The sequence below is a fragment of the Danio rerio genome, chromosome 5 (assembly GCF_052040795.2).
Source record: "Danio rerio strain M-AB ecotype USA chromosome 5, GRCz13ab, whole genome shotgun sequence".
Taxonomy (NCBI): Eukaryota; Metazoa; Chordata; class Actinopteri; order Cypriniformes; family Danionidae; genus Danio; species Danio rerio.
This window is the reverse complement of record NC_141025.1, coordinates 25,759,642-25,786,904: the sequence shown is the minus strand read 5'-3', so window position 1 is coordinate 25,786,904 and position 27,263 is coordinate 25,759,642. Positions and strand designations below refer to the sequence as shown.

Genomic DNA, 27,263 nt, shown 5'->3' with positions numbered 1-27,263 from the left:
TTGCAACTGGATTTTTCTCCAAATCATGCAGCCTTAGTCAGTCCTGAAACTTTCCAGTGTGTGTGTGTGGCCTTTGCTTTGTCATCTGAAAGATTCTGTGCTGCTTGCAGAATGCAAGATGCTATTTGTTCTTGAGACATTCTGTCAGGGTTTATAACTGAAATGGATTTTCTTACCTCATTTTCCCTGGCAGTACTTGGGAGTAAATAACTGCATCGTGACCACTTCACACAGCTTGAAGACCCACTTCAAATGCAGACCCCCAAGGTCGCCCCGGCAACAAGTGATTCTGCTGATTGTTGTCAGGTTGTTTATTACCAACTATGAAGTAAAGTGTCGACACCAGCAAAACATTGAGAAAGAAATGCTATTATAGACTGATGGCTGTGTTGAATAGAGAAATAAAAAAAGGATTGATCTTTACGGTAGTTTCATGATATTCCCACTGGGAATCGGTGAGGTGTTAGTGGTTCTCATGTCACGTCAGCAAAATGGAATAATAAAAATCATGAATGTTCTGTGCGACGGTGCTGAGGGAGGGCATTGCTTTCAGTCCTGTGAGCACATTAAGATACCGCAATCTAATTGAGCCAAAGATTGCTGCAGCTAAATGCCATTTAGCTCCCTTCAGAGCGCGACAGGCTCGAGCACATAGAGGAGAAGGTGTGTGTGTGTGTGTGTGTGTGTGTGTGTGTGTGTGTGTGTGTGTGTGTGTGTGTGTGTGTGTGTGTGTGTGTGATATCTTTATTAAAATGCTTCTAGCTGCTTGTGTCAAATGCTGGTTTTATATGCTGACTGGTTGGACCCCCTTTGACTTCAGAACTGCTTTAAATCTTTGTGGCATTGATTCCACAAGGTGCATAAAACATTTCTACATATGGTCTATATTGATTTGATAATATCATGCTGTTTGTGCAGATCTGTCAGCTGTGCATTCATGATGAAATTCTCCCCTTTTACAACATCTAATGGATTAGATCCTGTGACCATGAAGGCCGTTTATACGATGATCAAATTCAAAACTCCTGTTTAAGATGATTTGAGCTTTGTCGTTGTGCATTATCCTGTTGAAAGTACACCGAAAAAATGATTTATTGGATTTGCTACATTTGTTAAGGTAAGTGGTTGCAAACGATTCTTATGGGCTGAATTTAAAGAAACAAATTAAATTTAGAAATGTTCAACTTAATTTGTCTGTTTAAACTCAATTGAAGCAACTCTCTCCTCAAAGGTTGTTAGTTCAGCATCCCCTGTTCCTCTGCCTGTTCGGTCCACACTTTGACAGTGCGCTGATGTTCTCCTCTTAACCTGCACCTTTACATCGGACCATTTCTTTTGTAATTCACTCACAGTGCGATGTTCAGACCCCACTGCGTTAACCGCGTCAGCTAAACTTTCCCACTCTATTTTTTTTCGTTTGCTATTAATTCCGGAGGACAAACTTGCAAATAACACAGTTTTTCCTCCGGTCTACCTCTGATAGGAGCACCTCCAATTCACATTCTGTGAAGTTTCTCTTCTTGTTTGCTTTTGTCATTGGTTTTTCGTTTGGTTTTGCCAAAGTACAGTCATTACCATATTTATTGGGGGGCAGAGGCAGGAGGGGATTTGCGCTTGAGCATGTGCGATCAGTTCTAATAGTAATTCGGATGTAAAAAGAGGATACGCGTGGAATTCCGCGTACACAGTGTTTTATACAACTGAATTTTTACTGCGTACGCACATTTATAGCTTTGTCCGTACGTAATGTTTTAGTATTAATTCAACAAGTCTTTGTACATTAGGCCCCAGGTCTTGTAAACTCACGTAGAACGATCCCAGACCCTTTTAGGGGTAACAGTGGAATTTGTTACAATGTTACAATGTAATCCTTACTACTCTTTTTTATATCGCATAATAAGCCTTTTGGATTAATGATGTTCCTGAGTATGATTCATGATTATTTACTATTATTGTGATAATTGATATCAGCTGTGTGTACTAGCAATAAACAGTTGTATTGCTTGATTAGGCTGTTATCGATGCCTCCTCTTGTCGATTAGCACCACACTTGTCTCACTAGCATAAACATAAACCATACCTCAACCTTTTTGGTATGCTGAAACATTTTACATACTAACATTCGAGGTATACTAAAACAAGCGGAGCCAACATAAGATGGGCACACACTGTGGTCATAAAGGGACGGAGATGGTAAGCAACAATTGTCAGTTAGGCTGTGGCATTTAAATGAAGCTCAGTTGGTTCTAAGGGGCCCAAAAGTGTGCCAAGGAAATCTCCCCCACACCATTGCCCCTCTAGCAGCCTGAACTTGCTTTGATACAGATGGACCCATGCTGTCATGTTTTCAAGGCACATTCTCACTCCATCATTCAAATTTGGCAGCAGATTCAAGACTCATCAGACTAGGCAACTTTTTTTTTACATTCTTCTGTGAGAATAGTAGCCTTAGTTTGCTGTTCTAATTTGATGTCTTGTGCATTCAGAGATACTTTTCTATTGTATCAAGTCAACATTTTACATCAACACCTTTGACCTTTGGCATCAACGAGACATTTTTGCCCACAGATCTGCTAGGTTGTGGATGGTTCTTGGACCACTTTGTAAAAATGTGAAAATACAAATTCAAGTCAGCAGTTTGTGAAATATCCCAAACAAGCAAGTCACTTAAATCAGCTTTCCTCCTTTTGCCCAATGTAAATCACAACATCAGCTTCAGTGATAAACAAACGGTGACATTAAACCTAGATAGATGTCTTTATATTTGCTGTATCTCTGTGCTGCAGTGCAAAATGAAACCGAATCATGCAGATCCACTGCTATTCATCGTATAGACAACTGTGAATAATAATCTTTGACTGCTTGGCAACTTTGGTGTGTGAGTGTCGCAGCTTGTTCGCATGATGCCATGGCAGATGGAGCAGATCAAAAGGCAGCATGATTCAGGATTTCCTTTTCCTGCCAGCCTCTCTTTCTCGCTCTTGTTCTCCCTCAATTATGTCAACAGAGAGCTCAGTGACACGTTCCCCCGTGTCTACAGTTCCCTGGTCATGTAATGGTCCTCAGAATGTGAGAGAATTCACTCTGCCCAGAGCCTGCTTCCTTCTGCTCAGGAAAATGTGCTCGTGCCCCGTGGAGATTTCTGTTGTTCGTTTGGCTGCTGAGGTTGAGGAATATTAACTTTGGGTTTCGTTTTTTTCCTGCTCTGAGCGCTGACGTGACTGATTCTCTGTTGAGGTCTCTTTTCTTTCAGCTCTGGGTCGTCACTCGGTGGCTTTGCCAATGTCACACTGCCAACTCTCATTTTGGAAATACTCTTCATTGATTCTGACAGTCTGACTCTTCCTCTCATTCTCGTCCTCTTCTTCTATGACCCTTGCTTTTCTCTCAACTGCTCTGTCTCTTTCAATCTCCTGCCTTAGAGTCATTTGTTATGTGAAGGATTGTTTGTTTCTTGTTTAGAAATGATCAGGTTGATTTATCACTCGTCTGTGTTTAAAGCCAGATAAGCCACTGCAGTGTTTTAGAAAAGTTTGAAATACTGAAATGACTAAATTGAAGAGGATTAGGCTAATTTAATTAATACTTCATTCTTTAACTGCCTGCTACCAAAGGGTTGACCGTATTTTGAGTGCTACTGTTTTAAATAATTGTGTACACACACAGCATTGTTGGTTTACAAAAAAAAAAAAAATCATACAAACATAAACCTGTTGCACTACTACTCTTGATTTTGATTTTATTGTAAGAAAACAACAACAACAACAAAACCTGTTAAATGAGAATCTAAAATATTTTATGGCATACTTAAATAAATAAAAATGATTTAGTATTAAATAATATTTTAATTTGAATATATTTTAAATAATTTGGTCTTACACTTCATATTTTCAGATTTTAATAGTATATATATATATATATATATATATATATATATATATATATATACTAAGAAAATCTGAAAATATGAAGTGTAAGACCAAATTATTTTAAATAGATTCTAAATAAAACAATATAAAAAAATCCAATATAAATTAACATTGTCCTTAGATGCTGGCTAGACATTGAATTTTAGTCACCTGATGTCACGACCAAAATCTAAAATAATATTAATGTCTTGTGATGTTGTGTGCCTGCTGGGAAGAAATGCAACCCAATTGTTTTTTTTCTTGGTGGGGCAGTTAAAGGGTTAAGGTATTACACCTGTACACTACTATTGTAGCCGTTATTTAAATATCTGAATTGATCTGGCACTCCCTATTTTTGTGTCTTTGTTATTGTTAATTGTGTATTGTACATAACCTGAAAATGAATAATTAGATGTTTGTTAAATACATTTAACAGTTAAATATTAGTTTATTCATTAATTGTCCTTTCCCTTATTTATCACGGGTATTTATCCAATTATCATGTAACTCATAATTAAAAAATAATAATAATTAAAATGCTAATAACTAATTATGAAGTCAGGAAAATTCACCGGATTTTCATACCTGAACTTACAAACATGCACCACAGCAACATGATTTGAAAATCATGGTGATTAACAACAAAATATGTGGGAGAGTGTTACTATAATATGACTATATTGTACCGCAGTAGGTAGGAACTCAGTGTAAATGTTAAATTAAAAGCAGCTGAAATGTAATCTGTAACTGAAATGGTTTAATCGTAGCATTTTTGTTATGGTTACACTTGAACTGATTACAAATAGATGGCATGAATAAAATAAAATATAATTGCACCTGGGATAAAAGTAGAAAACTGCCTGAGAGAGAGAAGAGCAGAGCCTCTAGACAGAAACCGATGGGGAAAAGGCCCGAAAAAGAGCGAGAGCAACAGTTAATCAGTTAATCTTCTTCCATCTTTTCCTTGACCATGTGGCTAAAAGCCAAATCTGAGACATTCAGCTGACCAATCGGCATCATGGAGCTCCCCCCACCACAGGCGTGACAACTAGCAGACCTTTACCAGATCTTTATCAGTATATCTGTGCCTTTACGAATTTCAAATAGTCCTTTTGGTCAGAAAGACATGGTTTAGAATAAAAATAAACGTCCTTGATCATTTCTTTTAAAATTGTAACATTAAAGCTGTAATCTGTAGACAGATTAGACAGACTTCTCTTGTGTAGACATTCCTTTCTATGGTCCCTTTTCACAAGACTGTTATGACGCATTTAGTAATAATATTTAGATTTTAGCGTTTAGTTTTTAATATTTTGATTAAAAAAAAAACTACTGTACATTTAGATGTATTTATACATGTATTATTTCTTCTTGGGATAAAATTACAAAAAACGAATTAATGCTTGTGTGATGCATTTTTAATGCAATGTATATGGACAGGACAGTAAATTAGACTCTTCTGGCTGCCGTTATCACTCTGACACTATTTTTCCTTTTTTTAAAGTCCTAATAACAGCGTTTTGGAGTTTTTCTTTTATTACTTCAGCTAATAGAAACGTATTTGTTACACTCTCCTATTCACTGTGCTCAACTTTACCCAGTCATTTGATGAGTATTTTGACTGCTTTTGGTCAGAAAGACATGATTTAGTATAAAAACAAATGTCTTCGATCATTTCTTTTAAAAATTGTAACAATAAAGCTGTAATCTGCAGACAAATTAGACAGACTTCACTTGTGTAGACATTCATGTCTATAAACTCTTTTCACAAGATTTTTATGATGTGTTTGACAGTCATCAGCATCTTAAATCCTTAAAAGTTTTAAATATTTAGTTTTTTTAAATAATGCACATTTAGATGTATTTATCTATGTATTATATCATATTTGCATAAAATTACAAAAAAACAAATCCCCGTTTGTGCAAGGTGTTTGTAATGCAGAGTGAATGGGCAAGAGAGTAAATTTGACATTGTTCTCTTTTCTGGTTGCCGTTATCAGTCAACTAAAAATAAGTTAACTACTCTTTTCCTTTTTCTGAAAGTTTTAATAACAACATCGTGGAGTTTTTTTTTTTTTTTTTTTGCATTATTTAAAAAAAATCTAAATATTTAAAACTTTCAAGCATTTAAGATGCTGATGACTGTTAGACGCATCATAAAACATTTGTGAAAAGTGTTTATAGACATGAATGTCTACACAAGTGAAGTCTGTCTAATTCGTCTACAGATTACAGCTTTATTGTAACAAATTTAAAATTCTATTTCAGCAAATATGATTGCAAAAAAGCTAGTTGCACTCTCCTATTTACTGCACATGGCTTACCCGTTATGACTGAAAAGGGTCCATTTGATGACTATAGTGTGTTTTTTGGGCTAATGATAGACACCATTTAGATTTTCACTGACATTTAGGATCTTAACCAAGATGCTTGTTTAGTAGTCTGCATTAGGAAAGGGAGTTTTTTCATGATCTCATGCATCGGATCTTTTCAGCTAGTAGTGTTTTCTCCAGTAATATTAACAGTGGTTAGTTAGCATACTAGAAGATTTTCTACACTCATTTGAAAATATCAAAACTTCTCTCCAGCACTTTGTTTGTTCTTTCTTTGTTTTTTGTCTTTCCAAAACACTTTACATAGAAACACACCTTGTTTAGTAGTGTTTATGCCAAAGTTCCTTAAGCATTATTTCTATCTTTGCTGTCTAATGGTTTCAGTGAACAGCTTGTTTAGAGATTATGTATTTGCTTTTGTGGAAAAAAATGACCTAATAAGAGTTCCTGGATAATTTAATTTAGATGAATGTAGATGAAACTACTCACACATAGTTTTCACAGCTTTTTAGATCCTCTTTCAAAATCTGTAACATAAAACATGACAAAATATCACAATAATACAATCTTAAGACTCTTACAGTCTCCTTTAAAACAAATGCAGTTCCGTTTCAAGGATGGATATTCTTATTATCTTCATGCCCGAAAGGTGTAATCTCTATTTTAGGATGCGTAGTAGTCATACGTCACAGTGTCAGGAAGACATAAAAAAGAAAACCGTACAACATATCCGTCTGTACACACCTCAGCATAGAATTAAGAAATGTAATTCAGTAATTACACCATCAATTATCAGGGACTGAGCCGTGGGATAAAGATGTTGCGTAATGAACAAACAGTTTAGTTCCCTGGCATGTAATGATTTAAATGAGACATGCCGTTATTTGTCTTAGTGCTTTTCTGGATTATTTCCACATTCCCATTTGGCACTGTATAAACAGACCGTCACGTAGATGAATGAATGCTGTGCTAAATTATGACTTTGGTTTGTGTTTAGTCATGAATAAACAGGGGGCATTGAGAGAAAGATTCTTCAGTGTTAGGTGGAAAATGAATGGATCATGTATTGCATTTTATTGAGTTAGATATTTCGTCTTTGACTCAGATTGTATTGATTATTTCAAGTGGCCTTAATGTAGTGCAGTTAAAGTGGTGCACTATATGTAGTGCACTTATAGTGGAATTCTTCATTGCCAGCAGATACAGTTGAAATCTGAATTATATTTTGTTCCTTTTCAAAATATTTTCCAAATGATGTTTAACAGAGCAATAAAATTTTAACAGTATGTCTGATAATATTTTCTCTTCTGGAGAAAGTCTTATTTGTTTTATTTTGGCTAGAATAAAAGCAGTTTTTAATTTTTTAAACACCATTTTAAGGTAGAAAATATTAGCCCCTTTAAGCTATATTTTTTCCATAATCTACAGAACAAACATCATTATACAATAACTTGCCTAATTACTCTAACCTTCCTAGTTAACCTAATTAACCTAGTTAAGCCTTTAATGCCATTTCAAGCTGTATAGAAGCATCTTGATAAATATCTAGTCAAATATTATTTACTGTCATCATGGCAAAGATAAAATAAATCAGTTATTAGAAATGAGTTATTAAAACTATTATGTTTACAAATGTGCTGAAAATAATCTTCTCTACGCTAAACTGAAATAGGGGGAAAAAAAATAAACAGGGGGGCTAATAATTCTGACTTCAACTGTAGCTCTCTGGAACTCTCACATGGTCGCCTATTAAAGCTAAGTAGGTCTGCGCCTGGTCAGTACCTGGATGGGACAAGATGTCCTTGCTGCAGTCTGTGATCACGATGACGTACTGGACCAGGTCCAATAAGTAGTGGACCTTGTACCATTCACTAAGATAACGCACATACTACTTTGACCGTTGGGTTTAGGGTAGGGGGAGATGTAGGCTTACGCAGTGGAGCTGCAGCGAGAACTGTCTTGAATGAGAGACCACATGGGAAAGCTACAGTAGGTTGCTGCTGGAAATTGTGTTAGTGAGGCCAGAGAAGGTGGTCTACCTGCTGTCGGAACAGATAGGGGTAACGGATCCGGCATGTTACCCGAGTATGGAGAGGTGTCGCGCACAAAAGTGAGGTGGGGGTTGTCGCGGACGAAAGTGAAGAGGGTTGTGGAGTCGCAGAAGAAAATGAAAGTGAACAGCGGACAGGGGAGGAGGGCGGTTGAGGAGGGGGATCGGTAAAATCAGGTGCCGGATCAGTGAGCAGTATAGTGTACTGAAAAGAGCTGTATAAATCAAAGGAATTATTACTGCTTATTATTATTATTATTATTGATTTATTACATATTTATTTATTTGTTTGTTTATTTATTTAGAAAGCTTTACTTTGTTGGTTAGGGTTAGAAGATCTGTTAAAATGTGCTAAATATACAAGTCAGAAACATTATTAATCACTAATTAAATTTTAATTATATTCTTAAAACCCTTAATTAGTTCCTATCCTGCTATTGCAGTCTAACAGCCTGAGCTGTTCATTCACAACATCATGAAACACATTCATGATTCAGATTGCATTTCTTTGGTGAACTCGCCTGTAGCTTTCAGCAGCACAGTTGCCCATGCCGAAATATCTGAACGCCTCTCAAAGTTCGTTTCCTTAATGTGCACACTTTCCTCACCCAGACAAAACTGTTGAATTGCGATGAAAGTTAACTTTAATATGTTCTTCCTCTTACTCACAATCACAGGGAGGAACAGTACTGCGGTTTGACAAGAGGAGAGAGAGACAAGCTTCTATTTTTAGCTTTCACAGGGATGGCAGAGCATCTGAAACATCTCACAGGCACATTGAGGGAAGCGTTTATGTAAGAACAGGGCTCAGCAGAAAAGACCGGAAGCTTTGAGGCTCACGTGCAACATTTCCACAGTAAATGCTCAAAACTACAGCAGATAATTGCTTTGTCTACCAATGAATGATTACTGAGCTAGAACCACACAGAACCTCATCCAGTGCTGAGTTTTGGGCTTAATAAGGTCTGAGAAGCGTCAGATTTCCCAGTGGAGATTAAGGGTCAGGCTTTCTGCTTCTGAGGTGCAGAAAATTGAAAAAGAAGAATGAAGCAAAAAGAGACTGGAAAAAAGGAGACTTCTTAAGGACCGTTTTAAACCCAAATGCGCACATATGAACTCTCTTCCTTTTTGGGGGGATTTATAGATCCGTCAGAAGCTGGAAGATTGTGTCTTGAATGCTAAAAATGATCGTTCAAGGACGTTGAAAAGTGGTTTTGGAAAAATGAGTGAAAGTTCGTTTGAAGGGCTTGAAAAAAGTTAATTTTTGGGGTGAAGTGTCTCTTTAAATTTCCCTTCCTCCCTTGTCTGTTTGTATACAATAGCGATCCACAATATTGCGGTGTGTTTATCTACAAGCCTGATTGCTTTCATTATTAGATTAATGTGCGAGTGTGAATCTCAGCGCTGCATCGGAATCTGTGTGTGAAATATTAGCAGGAGTCTGTTTTTCTAACGTCGCTAGAGGACGAAGGTAATTATTCCCCTGTTCAGATGAATGCGGAACCACAGTCTTTGCTACACTTGACATCGATTTTCTTTACAAGCAAGATCAGCTTGTGACGAATGGCTTCAATTTGACTTCCCCCACTCACTCGATTTTTCTTCTATCTGACCCCAAGATACACACAAATGCAGATCGATATGGTAATTAAACAGGATCTGCTGGAATTTCAACACATGCAAGCTCTATCTAGTGTGATCACTAATTATTTAGTGCAGGGGTGCCCAAACTATTTCTTATGAAGGGCCAAAATTCAAATATCATATAGCCATGGGCCGGAGATAAATATACTAAACTATTTTACATTACAGTTGCCATGTGTAATATCCTACTTCATTACCTGATATAAAAAAAATAAATAAATAAAAAACATCACTTTGAATTGTATTAAATAATGCAATATAACTTTTGTCATTATAACTATTGCAATAAAACCATAAACAATCACATTTTAAACACAGGTGAGCCTTTCCCTTGATTTGTTTGTCAAAGTCCCCTATCTGTCAGGTGACAGTATGTATATTGTAAACTAAGTCTGAATAATTCACACCATTTAAATAGAAATTTATTAATTTATATTAACTTTTTTGTAGCATAACAATAAAACAAACAAACAAAAAGTTACATTAAATTTAAAATGACAATTCTAATCCATCCTCATCATTCTCTCTTTTTTCTCAGATGGGATGGAGGGCCAAATCAAATGTTATCCATGGGTCAGCTTTAGCCCATTGGCCCTAGTTCGGGCATCTCTGATTTAGAGTTTGTTTTATGAGGATGTGCTCGTATAGTGTTAGTGTTGTTAAAGAGATAATTCACCCCAACATGAAAATTTCCTCATCATTTACTCAAACTCTAGTGTTTCTAAACCTGTATGATTTTCTTTTTCTATTGAACACAAAACAAGATGTTCAGAGAATTTAATGCTAGAGTAACAGTGCTAGAGTTTTTTTTTTTAGAGAGAGAGTGTCACGTTTTAGCGTGATCAAAAACAATAAACAAAAAACAGAAAGGTGCGGATCCAAGTGCAGATTATTTATTTACAGTGCAGCCAACAAGGTGATAATACAAAGTAACAAATAAACAACAAAACCAGAAACTAAATCAGAGACGAGGCTCAGGAAAAACAAACTCAAACAACTAAACCTAATTAGAAAACAGATTAGACAAATGACACACGAACTAGACTAATGCAAACATACGAGAACAGGATCAGAAATACAAACTTGGAAATCTAAGACTTACTGGAAACTTGAACAAGGAAGACAAACGACGCGATGACAAACATAGATGGAATGGTAGAATATATAGTCCAGATAATCAACGGTAACACAAAACAGATGTGATGGCAGGTCAGTGTAGGTGTTCCGGTGTGTGCGCGGGGCATGTATGAAAATGTAGTTTTTTCCTGGAGCACTGTAGCGCCTACAAAGTCCTAGAGCGCTACAGCGCCCTCAGGTGGTCACAGACGGATGTGACAGAGAGAGAGAGAGAAATTGCTTCTACAGGTGGTTTGTCAAGCCCACTCACTGTGCGAAGCACACTTCATAAATGCAGTGTTTGTGTCGGTTAATGTGTCAGTGAGATGAATGAGTCCGTTTTCTACAGATTGTTTGTTAAACCTACTCACCTGTGTGAGGCACGCTCAGAACTGATTGTATTTTGGGTTGGTGTGTGGTGAAGTCTGTTTTTTTTTTCACCAGGGTTAAGGTGCTCTCAGAAAAGATGCCACTTGTCACATTGCCATACCACTTGTCATATTTGTAATAAGTCAATCAAAGTGCAATTTGTTGTTTAGACCTTAATCGACAGGAGCTTTCATTCCTGAGAGCAGAATTTCAGCGCAGACTACAAATCATTCATTTACTTCTGATTGATCTGGAATGATACTATAAAACTAGAATGGGGATAAATATAAATCAAGACAAAAATAGAAAGAAAATATTTGAAGAAAAGTTTAAAGGCTTGTTGTTTATAGATCTGAATTTCTGTTTGTTTGTTTGTTTGTTTGATTGATTTATCGCTTGCACCTGGATTGTCAAAATAGAGCCCATACACTGTCAATTTAGCTTACTCAATTTACCTGTAGTGCATGCCTTTGGATTGTGGGGGAAACCAGAGTACTCTGATGTCAACATGGGGAGAACATGAAAACTCCACACATAAATGCCAACTGACCCGAGGCTCGAACCACTGATCTTTTAGCTGTGAGGCGATCGTGCTACCCACTGCACCACTCATCTTTAATTATATTAATTATCATAGATATTATTATTATATATTTAGAATATGAATTATCTGTTAAATCTACGGTATATGGAAAAAAATACTATGGAAGTCAATGATCAACATTCTTTAAATATATTTTGTCATTCTTTTCTTCTTTCTGGGATCGAGACCTTTAGTCTGTTTTCTGCTCATTTGTATATATGCATTAAGTAGATTCTAAACTGCAGAACAGATATATCATTGACCAATTAATAGAAATGGTTTGACATGACAAATGGTACAACACTTGACGGTGTAAATGAATATGGGAATTGATATTCAGTTGACATCACGAGAGCTCGTCTGAGAGGAGCAGAGGAGATGAGGTCAGTGTGTCAATGCTGGAGAAATGTGCTCACTGCCCCTTTCAGCTGTCCTCTATTCAGCACTCTCATGTAATTCACAAAATCATTACTATTCATTGGCTGCAAGCTTATTTCTCCTGCACTCTATTGAACTGTTGAGATTAGCCACTATAACATACTTGCATGTAAATGACACATTGTGCAAATACCTTGAAGTAGAGAGATGGCATTACAAAGCAACAAAGCAAACTGTGGATCAAAGAAATGGATTTAATTGTGCTAATTTCTTTTTTTTTATGTTTTGTTCCTGCTTTTTTCACATTCTGTTCTGTGAACCTTATCAAGAGGACTGATCTCATTAATCAGATTTTATTAAATTAGTGGTAACAATGAATGAATATATTAATTACAGTTGTTTTGTACTCTTGTTTTACTCTTGGGTTAGGATCGTTTCCATGACATATCATTTTGATTTTGCTTAATTAAAGTGTGATTTGTGTTTTTAATTGTACCTTTTTAAAGTAGGAATGAAACGATTTATTGAAGGAAGTAATTCGAGTTAACTTTTTTATGCTTTTCAATCAATTAAAAGCCTTAAATTGTATGAGCCTTCTTTGTAAGTACCAACAGAAAAACTAGATTAATTAATGAATGTTTCATTTTTCTTTCTTTCTTTCTTTCTTTCTTTCTTTCTTTCTTTCTTTCTTTCTTTCTTTCTTTCTTTCTTTCTTTCTTTCTTTCTTTCTTTCTTTCTTTCCATCCTTGGCATTTACTTTATTTTATTTATTGCTTTGTTTATATTTTATAAATGCAATACTTTTTTCTGTTTTATATATTATCTGATGTTTAAAAGGGTGGTCCACTGTTATATCATATTTTAAACTTTAGTGGATGTGTAAAGTAGCTGTGTAAACAAAAACAACATTTCTAAATGTAAAAGCTTAAAGTTCAATGCAAAGGGAGACACTGACTTTAACAGAGTTAGCTTAGCAAAGCCCACAGCGAACAAAGTTTGAGGAATATAAATAAATTCATCCAGGCTAGTGAGATCACAAACGCTTCAGGTTATGCGTATACACCCCGCACAGCGAATGGGCGTGGCCAGAGGCGCTGTAATGTTGTAGCAGAGAAAGTTAAAATGCTGTCCAAGTGCTGCTATTTGAGCTTCTTTTGTTTCTGTATTTGGGCTTCCAAAGAACAGGACACAAAGACAGAAATGCTTACAGAATTTATTGAATTATGTTCCAGAGAATTATAAAAAAGATATAGCTAGCATTTGACAACGGGCAGCTTCCAAAATCTCTCCCTGTTCAGTGCTGTATTCGGCTAAAAGCTCCTCCAACCGGCAAAGCTGTAGATTGTGAGCCACAAACTGTATTTTTATTCGTTAAGATTTTTGTCCTTTGCATCATGTCCTTTGCATTGATTTTATAAACACAACCAAGCCTTAAAAATACACTGTGGACCACCTCTTTAACAAAGAGAAATTCAATGGGATTTTGTTTGATATTGATTGTGAACTATATTGAAAGAAGCAGGTAAATGTTTTAGGTGTAAACATTTTATTGTGGTCATATTTGCAAACAACTATATGACATACAGTATAAAGAATCTTTGTATATTTTTAACGTTTAAGTTAATTTTTAAGTTAATTCCATGCAACTTATCTGCAACCAAAAAGTTTGTTATTTTATAAATTTGTAGTACAGTGGCCTCGTATCATCACAAATAAGCACATATTTATCTTCTCTATTAAGCAGTTAACCAATCATGATCTGAAGTGTCAGTGTTTATCTGTTTGTTTCTGTTAGGAGTGGCTGGACTCGCGGTGTAGAGGAGTTCGCAGCGCAAACGCATACATTCTGGTCTATGACATCTGCTGTGTGGAGAGCTTCGAGTATGTCAAGATGATCCGACAGCAAATTGTGGATAACAGGTACAAAAAATTAACTGACCCACCACAAAGAATAATAGAGAACGATTATAGTGTTATCATATGAAGCCGACTATGGTCATTCAAAGCTTTTCCTCTCCAGTTCAGCAGTATGAAGCACATCATTACTGATTAATGTGATAGTATCAGCTGCAGTGACAAGCCACTGATTGCGTTTGATGTTTTTAATAACAGTTGGCCCTTGTTTGCCCGGCTGAAGCTGAGATAATGAGGTGACATTTGAGAATATGGATGAGTGACAGTTACAGAGCATAAACACGGTCACCATTCACTCCAGCTGATAGGAATATAACAGATGCAAGTGTGAAACCTCTTTTATATATGCAGGTCTTGTGCCCATATACTGAGTGCAGGATCACGCATTTGCATAGTTTATGTGAACTGAATAAATGACAGAAAATCATCTGCAGTCTCCACCTTTAACCCCTTTTCTCCACCCACAAACTCACATCTCTGTTTTACAGATGCTGCTAGGGTTTTTGCTGCATGTGCTTAGAGTAGAAATGACATTAATTAGAGAATGTGAATCATTTTAATGATCATCATATTCAGATGTAGTAAATATATTCTGTAGAGAATGCATGCAGATACCGTGGAGATCAAAATTAGAGAAGCATTTATGATTACTAGGTTTTTACTAGATTATTTTTTCCAGAAATGATAACATGTATTATACTTTAAAGAAATTTTAGTTGTGACTATAACAAGTACTTTTTTTTGTTTTAAAGTTTTGCATTTATAATTTTATAACCAAGACACTTAAACAAAATAAAAGCTTGTGCAAAATCACTTCTTGACCTTAGACAAAAAACACACAAAAAAAGATAGTGTTTGACGAACAACTGAAATACACCAGTACGCAAGGTGGTGCTGCCCATTTGTATGATTATTTGTGGCACAGAACATAAGGATAAAGAAGAAGAGAGTCAGTGTTTTATCATACAGCTTAGCTCAGTGTTCAGAAACCAATGCTACAAGCAGCTCCACTTTCATCTTGCCTCAATGCATCTTCTTCATTGTTAGGGATGTGTGCTTACCTAGTCCATTTAGCCCAATGAGTGCAGTCAAGTCCTGTGTACTGCAACAGTTTTAACATGTCCTGTGAAAACATAAGTGTTTTTTAATAGGTATTTTAAGCCTGGCGTTACATTAATGTAAACACTCACATTGGCACCCTTTCTTTAGGCATTAAATTTCAGAAATAAGCACGAACAAAAATTGCCCCCAATGTGCACTGATCTTGCTTTTTTCATCCACAGTTCTCTGACTGTAGTGGGATTCTTATTTATAATTTTGTCTCCAAAGATTTCCAAAGATCCTCAATCAGGTTTAACTCTGGACTCTGGGCTGGCCATTTTATAATCACAATGTTTTTAGCTTCAAGGATTTTACCAATCTTGCTGTGTGACGGAGCCAATTGTCTTGCCTGTATCACAATCACCAGTAATCTAGTCCATACAGATCACTGAAGAACTACAAATCTGCCACCAAAAGAACCTCAAATCCTTTCATGCACCACACACTTACACCTGTTTCTGTTTTACATTTATTACAAGCTGCTTGCAAATAACAGCTTGTAAGTTGCTAGATGATTGGCTGACGAAGAAACTGCATGTGGAAGGAACTTTTCATAAACAGTCATTCATCCATTCATTCATTTTCTTTTCGGCTTAGCCCCTTTATTAATCCGGGGTCGCCACAGCAGATGAACCAGCACGATTTTAAGCAGCGGATGCCCTTCCAGCCGCAACCCATCTCTGGAAAACATCCATTCATATACACACTCAAACACTATAGATAATTTAGCCTACCCAATTCACCTGTACCAGTGGGGGAAACCAGAGCACCCGGAGGAAACCCACACGAATGCAGGAAGAACATGCATACATTAATTTTGTCATGTGACCATTTTTTGAACACACTTTGGGTTCATTCTTCATCCAGTTTTACAAGGAACAAATTGTTTTTCATTACACCCAAATAAATTGATCTTGCTTTCATGACTGTAGTGAACTTTGGACGAGCTTTGGAAGTTCTCTGACAAGTCCAGCTGCATTTTCTGAGATTCTCAGCATTATATTGTTCTCTCATGCATTTGCCTTTTGAGGACATCCTGCCTGGGGGACTTGAACGAGTTGTAAAGATGCAATGTTATAGAAATTACAGATTTGGAACATCCAACTTCTCTTGCTGTGACTATTACTCTTTAGAGACTGAAACAAATAATTGTAATGAATATACAAATGTTCTCTAATCGGTCAGTGTTCTTTCTCAGTTATCACATTTAAGTCATGCTGTGCTTCAGAATACTCATGAAATGTGTTTAAAAACTTCTCTTGTTCTCCTTTTAGTATGACTTTAAATAAGACCATGCAGAAATTTTGATCGCCACTGTATGCGTATATATAATGTGGTAGAAAACAGAACGTAGACTCAAAACACCTACAGAGGCTTTATTAAAAAAGCGCTGAGGTAGACGAAGATTTCACAACAGTGCTCTGACTAAACATGGACTTGAAAGGTTTGAGAGATAGCGAGGTGGTAGACGGGAAGTCATACTGAGAAAGCGCTGATAAACAATATGAAAGGAGGATAAATCAGCGTAAAACATGACACAAGCGCCCAGACACAGGCATGAGGGATTGGTGTGGGCTTATGAAACACAATGCCACTGGTCTATCTGACAGATTATTCACCTCTTTTGTGCTGATATTACTCACTCACTTTCTTTTTCTTTCTGTCTTTAGAAATGTACTGAAACACACTCATATAATAGCAAACATTCTCAGTATTTCACAGAAATGAAATGAGTCTGCACTGTAGGAGCTGTAGCAATAATAGTGTGCCTTTTAATGTCAAAATGAATGAGATGGAATGGCCTTGGGTCAGCAATTACATTTAATGAGTTTCAAATATTTATGCCATGTAATCTGTTTGCGCATGAAGCCCTTCCGTAATTTGTTATTATATAAAGGAGCTCTGAGTGGCCAAAAATGTATTTAATATCTACATACAGTAGATTCTACCTTTTTTTCTACATATGTCACAATGGACTTTTTTTTTTGAGCAAATTAAATATAAAAGTGAACCTTTCTTTTCAGCTCCTTGTGCACATTTAACTGCCAATTAAATTTATTGCACATTTTTCAATTGAACAAAATGCCTTTGAAGCCTTCTGAACATGAAACGCTTTCATTCTTCATTACCCGTGTGTGTGTGTGTGTGTGTGTGTGTGTGTGTGTCTCGTGTGTGACCTTCAAGAGCATTTAAGCACTGAGAAAGGACACACATCACGCATTCCCCATCACAAATCATGAGCTCAGAGCTTTTTTTTTTATGAAGCCTGTCAAGGAGCAAAGCGGCTTTCAAATTAGTGTGTGTGTGCGTGTGTTTGTGTGTGTGTGTGTGTTTGCCAGTGCATGTTTGCTGAATATATTAGCATTCAAACATGAACAAATATTATGTCCAGCATAAATGTCGTTTAAGAAACAGATCCAGTCCCACGTGGTTCTTTTGTTTGACTTACTAATTACTTATAAGGGAAATCTATTATACCCCCTCTTACAACATGTCTGATGTCCCTAGAGTGCAATAATTCTGGATGCAGCCTTTATAATGCAAGCTGAAATTGTATCTCTCAGAGATCTCAATGGAGCTAGTGACATCACTGTGAGGGGTAGGGTTAGGTGCAGAAGTTTCCAAATTTTTCAGCCCGCAAGCCCCAAAATAACAATGCCAGTGACTCGAGACCCCCACATTCAGGTGGTTATAAATATACATATGTTGCACACACACAACAATAGGCCGCTATAAACATGAGCTTATTGACAACACAAAATGTGCAACAGTCTAACAACCATAGGCTATAATTTATATGGTCATGTATTCATCTGTTTAATTTAATGTTAACCTCACCTAATGAGACCAGTGGGCACAATGTTTTCAGCACAAGTCTAGGCTTGATTTAATTTTGGAGACGGCCACACGGAGATCATCTTCAATGTTCAGTCGTGGCCTGTATTTATTTGTAATGTATTTGATTGCCATAAAGGTGTCAGAAAGTTTAACATGGTGCTGCAAAATCAGTCTGCTGAAGCTGATGCTATTGCTGTGTTCAATTTAATGTAAATACACCAATCCTATAAAAAAAATTAAAGGTTGATGGCTTTTTATTTGCATGTTGTTGTTTTTTAATATAACTATTAACTAATATTTTTATCTTCTGTGGGTTATGTGTAAAATATGGTAATTATCATGATAGTTTAATAAAATTATTTAAACTTTTGAAAATCACCAACCAACCCCCTGCCATTGCCCCGCGTCCCCCACTTTAGGAACCACTGTCCTAGAGTGTGCATGTTAAGTTTGTGCCCAAAATACCCCATAAATAATGCTTTTGTATTGAAACTGTCCATTTTAGGCTTTGATCCAAATTGGGGCATTTTGGTGACTGTCGCTTTAAATTCAGTGGAGACTGTGCTCCCCAGCCCTCTTTTTAAAAAGAGCAACTAAAAATGCAGATCGTTGGCAAAGTAGCAAAGTTAAAAGGGCTGCTTTTCACTCAGTACTGTTTATGATAATGATGTCAGTATGTCATCAAAGTATGGCCAGCCGTTTTGACTTGAGCTGAATTGTTGATATCAAGAGTATATATCCTGAAAATGAATAAAAGTCAAAATGGCTTGCCATAGCCAGAGTGGCTTTTGGGTTTCTTTTATTGTGCATCTCAGCCACTAGCACCCCATCTGAAATAATTTTTATCATAGGGGAAATATAGTCATCCAACTTGACAATTTGTAATGTTGCAATATGTATATGAATACTGGTTCATTATTATTATCATAATTTATTTTGTTGACAGAGTCAACACACCTTATTCACACCTTAAAGTTTGCTTTGATTGTTCAGCGTTTACACTTTACCATTGCACACACTTTATTTATCAAGTTTAGGAGTCTCTTTAACACTTGTGTTTATTTTATCATAAAGAGATCAGATATTTTGTTTAAATATTTTTGTTTTTTTACTATTAAAACTATTTGGCTTAGTAATGTTGGTAAATTAAAATAAAGTGGTTAAATAAATTAAAAAAACTCAGAATATTCCTAATTTTTTTTTTAACTCAATAATTTTCGATACTGAATAATATGAAACATATCGTGATAATATTTTTGCTGTATCGCCCAACTCTAATAATAGGTGCCTTTTTATCTATTTCTTACATGGCTGTCCTCACCTACTGTCCCCTTCCTGTCTCTTTCTGTGTTTTTCCATAAGAGTGGGCAGCAGCAGTGAAGTGCCCATCTTGGTGGTAGGCAGTAAGCGGGACCTCCAGCGGCAACGGTTCACCCAGCGCAGGGCCGTGTCTGTACTGGTAAAGAAGACCTGGAAGTGTGGTTACGTCGAGTGCTCTGCCAAATACAATTGGCATGTGCTCTTGCTCTTCAAAGAGCTCCTGGGAATAGCCGTGTCCCGAGGACTGCGCCCAAACCACACCTCCATCCGCCTCCAGGGCGCACTGCAGAGGAATCGCTGTACTGTCATGTGATGGATATGTAGCCTTTTATTAATGAATTCTTATTTAGGACCAGTTTGTGTTCTCAGATTTAACTGTCTGAAACGAAACTGGTTGTGAAAAGTCAACTTTGCTGTACCACAAGGATGGAGCTTTGAGGACATTCTGTCAATCAAAATGGCTGGAAAACTACCACCTCGGGGCCTCCGTAACTGATGCATATATCTGAGGGATTACCTTAGGTACTACTGATTTTATTTTTCTCTTCTTTAAAGCAGACCGATGGAAGCAGATAAGGATTTTTTTCATCTTGCCAAGTCTTTCATGGTTAGAGTTAGAATGGATTGGATTGTGTTTCTGCTTTTTGCGTTGATTTAAATTCAGATGCTGTGGGTGCATTTCAGTTTTTGAGGATTGCTTTGGAGCAGCTTTTACACACTTTTTTAATGAACACTTCTACTGCATTTTAAACTGTGGGTGGAACTTCCGCTTTAGGGAACTTTAGATCAAAAGAAATTATGGTCACACTTTACAATAAGGTTTGATTAGTTGATTTATTTACTAACATGAACTAATTATAAACAATAGTACAGCATTTACTAATTAACATAGTTCAACATTTACTAATGCGTTATTAACATCAGGCCTGTAGCTACCCTGTTAAAAGGGTGGTTATTTTTTCTCAAAAAGTTGATATTTTTGCAGTTTTTCACTTCATTTTTTTATTTAGTTGTGAGATTTAAATGCTGCATTTTAGTGACATTTTAAGCACTAGTTTTAGCCAAATTAGCTTGTTGGTTGGTCATCACAACCACACTTTTTAATGTACCAAAAATATTTCCTAAAGATTTAAAGAAATATGAAAATACTTATTTTTTTAAATACAAATTGAATACATCATATATCATTCGACAGAAAATAGAAATTTGTTAAGGTTTTAAATTAAAAACTGTACCCTATTGTCACTTATTAGGCAAATAACAAACTGGCCAGCTCATTCAAGTTTCCTCACTCACACACATGTAAACATAATAAGAATGTAGATCTCAGTGCGTCTTCTGAACCACCCGAAACCCCCCTGGTTACAGGCCTGAACATTCAAATTTATTCTTGTTAACATTAGTAATGCACTATGACTTAACATAAATTAATTAACATGGACAAATACTGTAATAAATGTGTTGTTGATTGTTTGTATATGTTAGTAAATGTATTAACTAGTACAATCTTACTGTAAAGTGTTACCAAATTTATTCTAAGTTTGCTTGAATAAGCTGTACATTTTCCATCATACTCTATTTTTATCCATCAGTACCACGTCATTTTAAATTCTCCGTTTAAAATAGTCTCCCCTTCTGTTTTTCCTCTAACTAATCCCTATAAACATTGTGTTTATTTTATTCAATATTTCTAGAATATTTTTGTAAATATCCATGTTCTAGAAAGTGATGGGAATTCTGATTCATACCACTACTTGTTGCTACAGCGCTCAGCATAACTGAGTACTCCCTATATTTCTCAGTGAATATAGGCAATGTATTTTGATGCATTTAAAAAAACAGATATATTTATTAAAATAATATTTTAGTCACCAAACATATTCAGAAATTGAATGATAATACAATTAATTTAAAACTAAATATTGCAAAAACAAATTACAACCTAGAAAATTTCAAATAATTTTTCAATTTTTTTGCTGCTCTTGATTTTTCCAGTTTTTTTTTTTATTTGGGTGTACTAGTTTTTGGACCAATATCTTAAGTTATTTTGTTAGATGAGCACCAGATTTGAGAGGGTGCTCGCTGCAGAGCCATTTGAGGAGAGGTGAGCTCCAGAGAGGGGGAGCATGAGCTGTCGCTCCTCCTCCTGTAAGCTGTTTTAATGCGTACATCAACCCCACCCCTAACCCTACCCCCAGTGACATCACTCGTAGAAGAAGTGCAAAAAAGGTGGAGCTCAAGCTTAAGCTCCCCCTCTCTGGAGCTCACCTCTCCTCAAATGGCTCTGCAGCGAGCACCACTTGCCAGATTTGGCTTCAGTACTGACTAATATAATGTATATGCACAAATTAAATATTGTATAGCTTCCTATTAAAAATATGAATTTAAAAGAGAGATTAGTGAGGGGTGTACTCATAAATGCTGAGCACTGTAAATCTACTGTAATCCTCTCGGTTGTACTTAAACTTCTCAGAGCAACATTTAAATCAGTGTTTTTTCATGGGACATGCTAACAAGAATGCTAAAGACTCTAGTATCTAGTATCTGTCACTATAGTGCACTTTATGAGGTCAGAATAGTGAGCTTTACTCATACAGCTTCTACTGCCTGGCCTTAATTACATATAAAGTCATATGATGGCTAACACCTCCATAATACTTATGCTGAAAGACTCTGGAGTTATTTATGTTTCTTGACAGCAACTTGTTAGTAAATATGAGATGAGGAGAATGATGCAAAAAAAAAAAAAGACCAGAGCATTTTTGCATGCGATATAAAACGTCAGCACACTGGGTTGCAACACAGGCTAATTCTGAAAACGTAGCACTATATACGTTTCTGGAGAGCGTGAATTATGTAGCCAGAACTACGTATGGCTGCATCTCATCGTTAAAATAAACGCTAAGATCTGGTATGACCCATTTCTGTTCACATTTACCAGCTGACTGCTTACCTATGAATGGACGGCTTTCCTGCTGTTACTGGTTTGTTCAGTTAGCTCACCATGTACAATGGCGGACTTGAGATGCAGAGAGGACCTGAACAAGACAACAAGGTACGAGTCTGGCGAAGAACAATTCCAGAAGGCGGGTAACAAAAAAACAGAACCCAAAAGAAAAAAAATAAACATGTAAATAACAGATTGAGAATGTGGTAAAATCTGAAAAATGTTGTAAAAATCCAGCGAGGGCTTTTCTTTTTCTGGATTGCATTTTAAACTGTCAGTTGTGTTTAGGGAAGTGGGTGGGCAGGTCAATCAGTGCTTTTGAAAACAGTATTGGTTGGGTTTAAGAAAGGACTGACAGTCAGTCAGTCAGCAGTGGTTTCTGGTGGATTTAAGGAAGAACAGCAGGCACGAATGGCACTCGCGAGAGAAACTTGAGATCTGAAAAAGCGTACACAGCAGCCTCTGGTGGATTTGCGAAAACAAAAACTGCAAAATGCAAAAAAAAGTAGCTTCTGGTACATATTTGGCGCTCTCCAGAAATGTACATATATATCACTATGTTTTTATAATGAGGCTAATGTTAACTCATTTACCTGCAATGTTGTGTTCTTTTCTCAGCCTCAATGATATGTAGCACTACAGGTTTTTAGTTGTTTCAAACAAGTAACTTATACATCTGCATTCCATTATTACAGAACATGACACAATCACAGCATAGTACAAGTTCTTGATCGATTATTATAGATGAATATGCTACTTGATGTCACTGTTGGACAGTTTACTTCAAAGTTCTTAGCGAGCGTATGCATCTCAAATGTTTTGAGGAAAATGAAGGAAAATGTTTTGTTGGGATTTTTTTGTGCTGTTGAGATAATTCCCATGACTGAGTTCCAGTAACTGCATGCAAAACCCCCTGATCTCATTAGTGATGGGTTGTTCTTGAACGATTCATTCATTTTGAACGAATACTTTGTATGACTCGAGAACGATGAGTACTCATTGAGTGATTCGTTCATATGCGCATACACACAATTGTGCATTGAACAGAAAATTAGTTCCTTTTTCGAGGCTTCTTTCGATGTTGAGCTGCTCATTCATCACCTAAGAGACAGAAGCCAATCATATGCATGTAGAGCCGGAAAACGATTTGATTCGTTTATTTCTCGAGTATTCGGGTTTGAGTCATCTCTCTTAACATGCTGTCACATGATGAACAAACAACTCAAAAACCAGAAGACTTGAAGGGTGAACTAATCATGGCTCGTTTTGGCTCAAACTGTGTGCATTGTTTAAGCTTATATTGGTCTGTTTGACGTGAACGAACCACTCAAATTTAAAGATCTGTCAGAAGAAGTGAGCTGACATAATCATAGACAAAAGAGCAGGTAAACAATAAATGATTGTTTTCTCCTTTTCTTATAGCATTCTAGTTATGAATTGTTTGTAGTGTGGTCAAAGTCTGGGCTAGTTGTAGATGAGTTTGGAAGCAACTCGTAACATTTTAATAATATTTTGGCAAATTGAACCATCTCAATGAACGAGACTCAAAGGTCAGAGTCAGTAAAATGATCCGCCTTTCCCATCACTAGATCTCATCGTCTCTGCTTTGGTTAACAATTATTGATACACTTGTTGGCTAAAACTGATGTAAGTTCCCTGCAAATGCCCTGCTACATCTACTAAAACATTCTACCTCCTAGAAATAGATCACTGAAGATATGAGGCACAAAATAAAGTCTTCCTCTGGTGGGATAGTGAGGTGTTGTGTACATATTTCAGCGAGCATGTACAATCCGGGAGCTGTGAGCAACGTTGGGAAAGCAAACAGATCTTCTGGGGCTTCCCTAAACCTGAAGATTTCTGCTGAAGCGAGATGCAGAGCAGGCCTACGTGCTTTACTGCAGTGGACTGCAGTCTGTACGCTAGATGACAGCGCAATCCACATCCTCTCTGGAGTATTTCTGAATGCAGAATACATTAAAGTTAAAGTGCTTCAGAGTCTGCAGTGAGATTCAGGGCTAATTTTTTTTTATATCCTACTCTGTTAGTGTGTAGAGAACGAGCATATGTTTGGGCTATAAGCTTCAAATGGGCTAATATATAGAGAGCTCATGTCTGCGGTATGATTGATTGGTTGTCTGTGTGGAAGTGTTGATCCACAGTTAGAGCCGTCACACTTCTGCAGCTATTCTGTCACCTACTGGCTTGTAAGGTAATAAATGGTTGAAGGTTTGAAAAAAAAATGATAGTGCTTAAATGGGTAGTTCACAACAAAATGAAAGTTTGCTGCAGGTGACTTTTCATCAGTAGAAGATTAAACAGGATTTTAGCTGAAACTGTGCTTCTTGGTTATTCTTAAAATGCAAGTCAATATCTATTGGTACTTTTAGAGTCAATAAAATAAATAAATGGGCTAAACAAAATTAATTACCATGGCTCCTTACAAAACATTGAGGACTTATGAAGTGAAACAAGAAAGTCCATTTTATCTTTTAATTCACAGACTCTACAAAATGTTCTGAGTGCATTTGTCTAGAGTCAAGAGCCCCTCACTGTGGCTGACGCCGACAGTAGCCATGTTTCCAGCCAAAAATGCGAATTAAATGTATGCGCCACACTGGAATATAGCATAAAAGACGAATAAAGTGCGAATAAGGAAAGTGGTCAGAGAACATAATTGTAATTTCCTGATTAACTGGCGCCAAATATCAACAGTAAAAACTGAATTTGCTGCAGTAGAAGCAGCATGAATACTTTCTTTATTTGATAAATGACTTGTGCCTCAGAAGACAATGCCAACATGCAATGAATGCATGGTGGTGTTTAAAGGCATGAGATGCGGAGCACAGGGGCTCTTGTCAGATATGGAGGTAATTATTAATATATTTACACCAATACTGAGATGGTTAAGACATTTTAGAATGTCCAAAACAACTTTTTAGATGTTTTACAATGTGCTCAGCCAACTGGTTTGTCCATTCACGCACTTTTTTTATCATCACATGATTTCTTATAGCAAAATCACAAGCTTTTTAAATGCGCATACTGGAATTTGTTCAGTAAAAGTGTTTCTATCGTAATTTATGCACTTCTTAAAAAGTTTATCCTACTCGGTTATGCGCATTTTCAAAATTTATGCGAATCTTGGTGTTTCCATCAATCGTTTTTTATGTGCATATCCAAAATTACATGTTGCAAAGATGCATAGTGCAAGCTTTGTGATTGGTCGGTTTGGTAGCGCTGACTAGTGTTAACGGTGCTGAGAGCTGCAAGCCCAATGGAGCAAATATTTACTAGTGTGGATTTCCGTGAAGGAGCTTCAGTTGGAAACTTTTGATTTGTGTTTACCTTATGATTAAAGTTGTAGCACGTCTGCCAGTTCCCACCTCTGAATGAGGGAGTTTTAGCTACTAATAGCATAGTACAACAAAACACCCATTGTTTGACACAGTCAAAGTTGACACAGAGGAACATAAAAACCTACCCAACCTGCCAGCTAGTGTTTCGGAAGTGTTATTGCAGAGCAACACAAACAGCCCGCTGAAGTATAAATGCAAGCATATGTGCAAGGCATGCGCCGTGGGTCACACCAATCACTCGACGCATAAGTACAAAATCCAGCCTTAGCTTGTTACATACTGGCAGACATTGACTTTTATTATATAAAATACAGATAAAGCTCATCCAAAAATGAAAATGAATTCAAAATGAAAATCATTGACTCTACCTTACAGTATATGGTTTTAAACTTTTACAAGTTTCTTTCTCTTGTTAAACACAAATGCCCCTTGACTTCCTTAGGAAGAAAAAAACAGTGTAGAAGTCAGGAGTCTCAGCAACCAGAATTTTCTAAAATATCTTTTTATTTGGATTGAATGTAAATAAAGAAAAACAAATGGGATAAATTTTTGGGTGAACTATACTTTTAATGCTCTACTGAAGAAAAGAAAGTCACCTACATCTTCCTAGGCATGGGACGATAATTGTTTTCAAGGTATACTTCGGTTTGGAAATATTAAGGTTTACCTTGATATTCAAAATTTTTTGCTATACTGTTTCTACGGTATATGTAAGATTTATGTTTTTTTTTTTTTTTTTATAGGACAACAGTATCTCCAGCAGAAAAAGATATGCAAAGATATCCAATAAATCATTGTAAAGAAATCTGTGTTTTGAAACAAATGAAGACAGCAGAAGAATTCAAATCTCAAATTTAAAAAAAAAATTGAAATTGTATTCAAAGGGGAAAAATGTTTTTTGTTTTTTACCCAGACATTTAAAAAAAGAATATATTTTAGAGCAGTAATTACAATACTGTCAAACCGTGATATATTTATTCAAGGTTATCATACTGTCAGAATCAGAAAGGGCTCATGCCTACATCTTACATTGCCTGATGGTAAACAAACTGACACTTTCTTTTTGAGGCGAACTGTCCCTTTAAGAAGCCTCACACCCACCCTAAATACTTTCCCAAGGCAGAAAAAAATATCACAGACACAATATTCTCATATCAGTGTGTTTTGGAAAGAAAAAAAATCTCCCTTGTTTCTTTCGAAAGCAACTCTGAGAGCCATCTATGCACATCTTCAATGACGAGCTGAAAACTGAAAAGTTAGCAGCTTGGGTCATGCTTCAGACTTCTTTTTAACCATAAAGTCTCTGTTTTGTGTTTAATGGAGCTGCATGCTTTAACTGGGAAAACTATTCAGGGGTAAATTGCACTGATGTACCTAGCCTACATAAGTGAGTACAAGCAGAT

The 27,263-nt window shown here is 36.4% G+C and overlaps 1 protein-coding gene and 2 long non-coding RNA genes across 5 annotated transcripts in view; 2 read left to right on the top strand and 1 right to left on the bottom strand.

Moving 5' to 3' along the window:
* rasl10a (RAS-like, family 10, member A) overlaps positions 1–22,223 on the top strand; it is a 31,024-nt gene extending 8,801 nt beyond the window's left edge. Inside the window, exons 3-5 of one of the 3 annotated variants that reach the window (XM_087250859.1) lie at positions 14,177–14,301; positions 19,597–21,421; positions 21,818–22,223. In XM_087250859.1, coding sequence (XP_087106985.1) covers positions 14,177–14,301; positions 19,597–19,867 — 396 coding nt within the window. In that variant the 3' untranslated portion in view covers positions 19,868–21,421; positions 21,818–22,223. Of the gene's footprint in view, positions 1–14,176; positions 14,302–19,596; positions 21,613–21,817 lie in introns of those variants that run through there. The other 2 variants (XM_087250858.1, NM_001128366.1) reach the window with 2 other exon arrangements.
* On the top strand, positions 8,177–11,811 carry LOC147843967 (uncharacterized). Its single transcript, XR_015491193.1, has 3 exons — positions 8,177–8,301; positions 8,969–10,758; positions 11,274–11,811. It is a non-coding gene; the product is annotated as an uncharacterized LOC147843967 (long non-coding RNA).
* Positions 13,017–19,762, bottom strand: LOC147843966 (uncharacterized). Its single transcript, XR_015491195.1, has 2 exons — positions 19,556–19,762; positions 13,017–15,418 (listed from the first exon to the last, which is right to left on the bottom strand). It is a non-coding gene; the product is annotated as an uncharacterized LOC147843966 (long non-coding RNA).
* Positions 22,224–27,263: the final 5,040 nt, after the last annotated feature.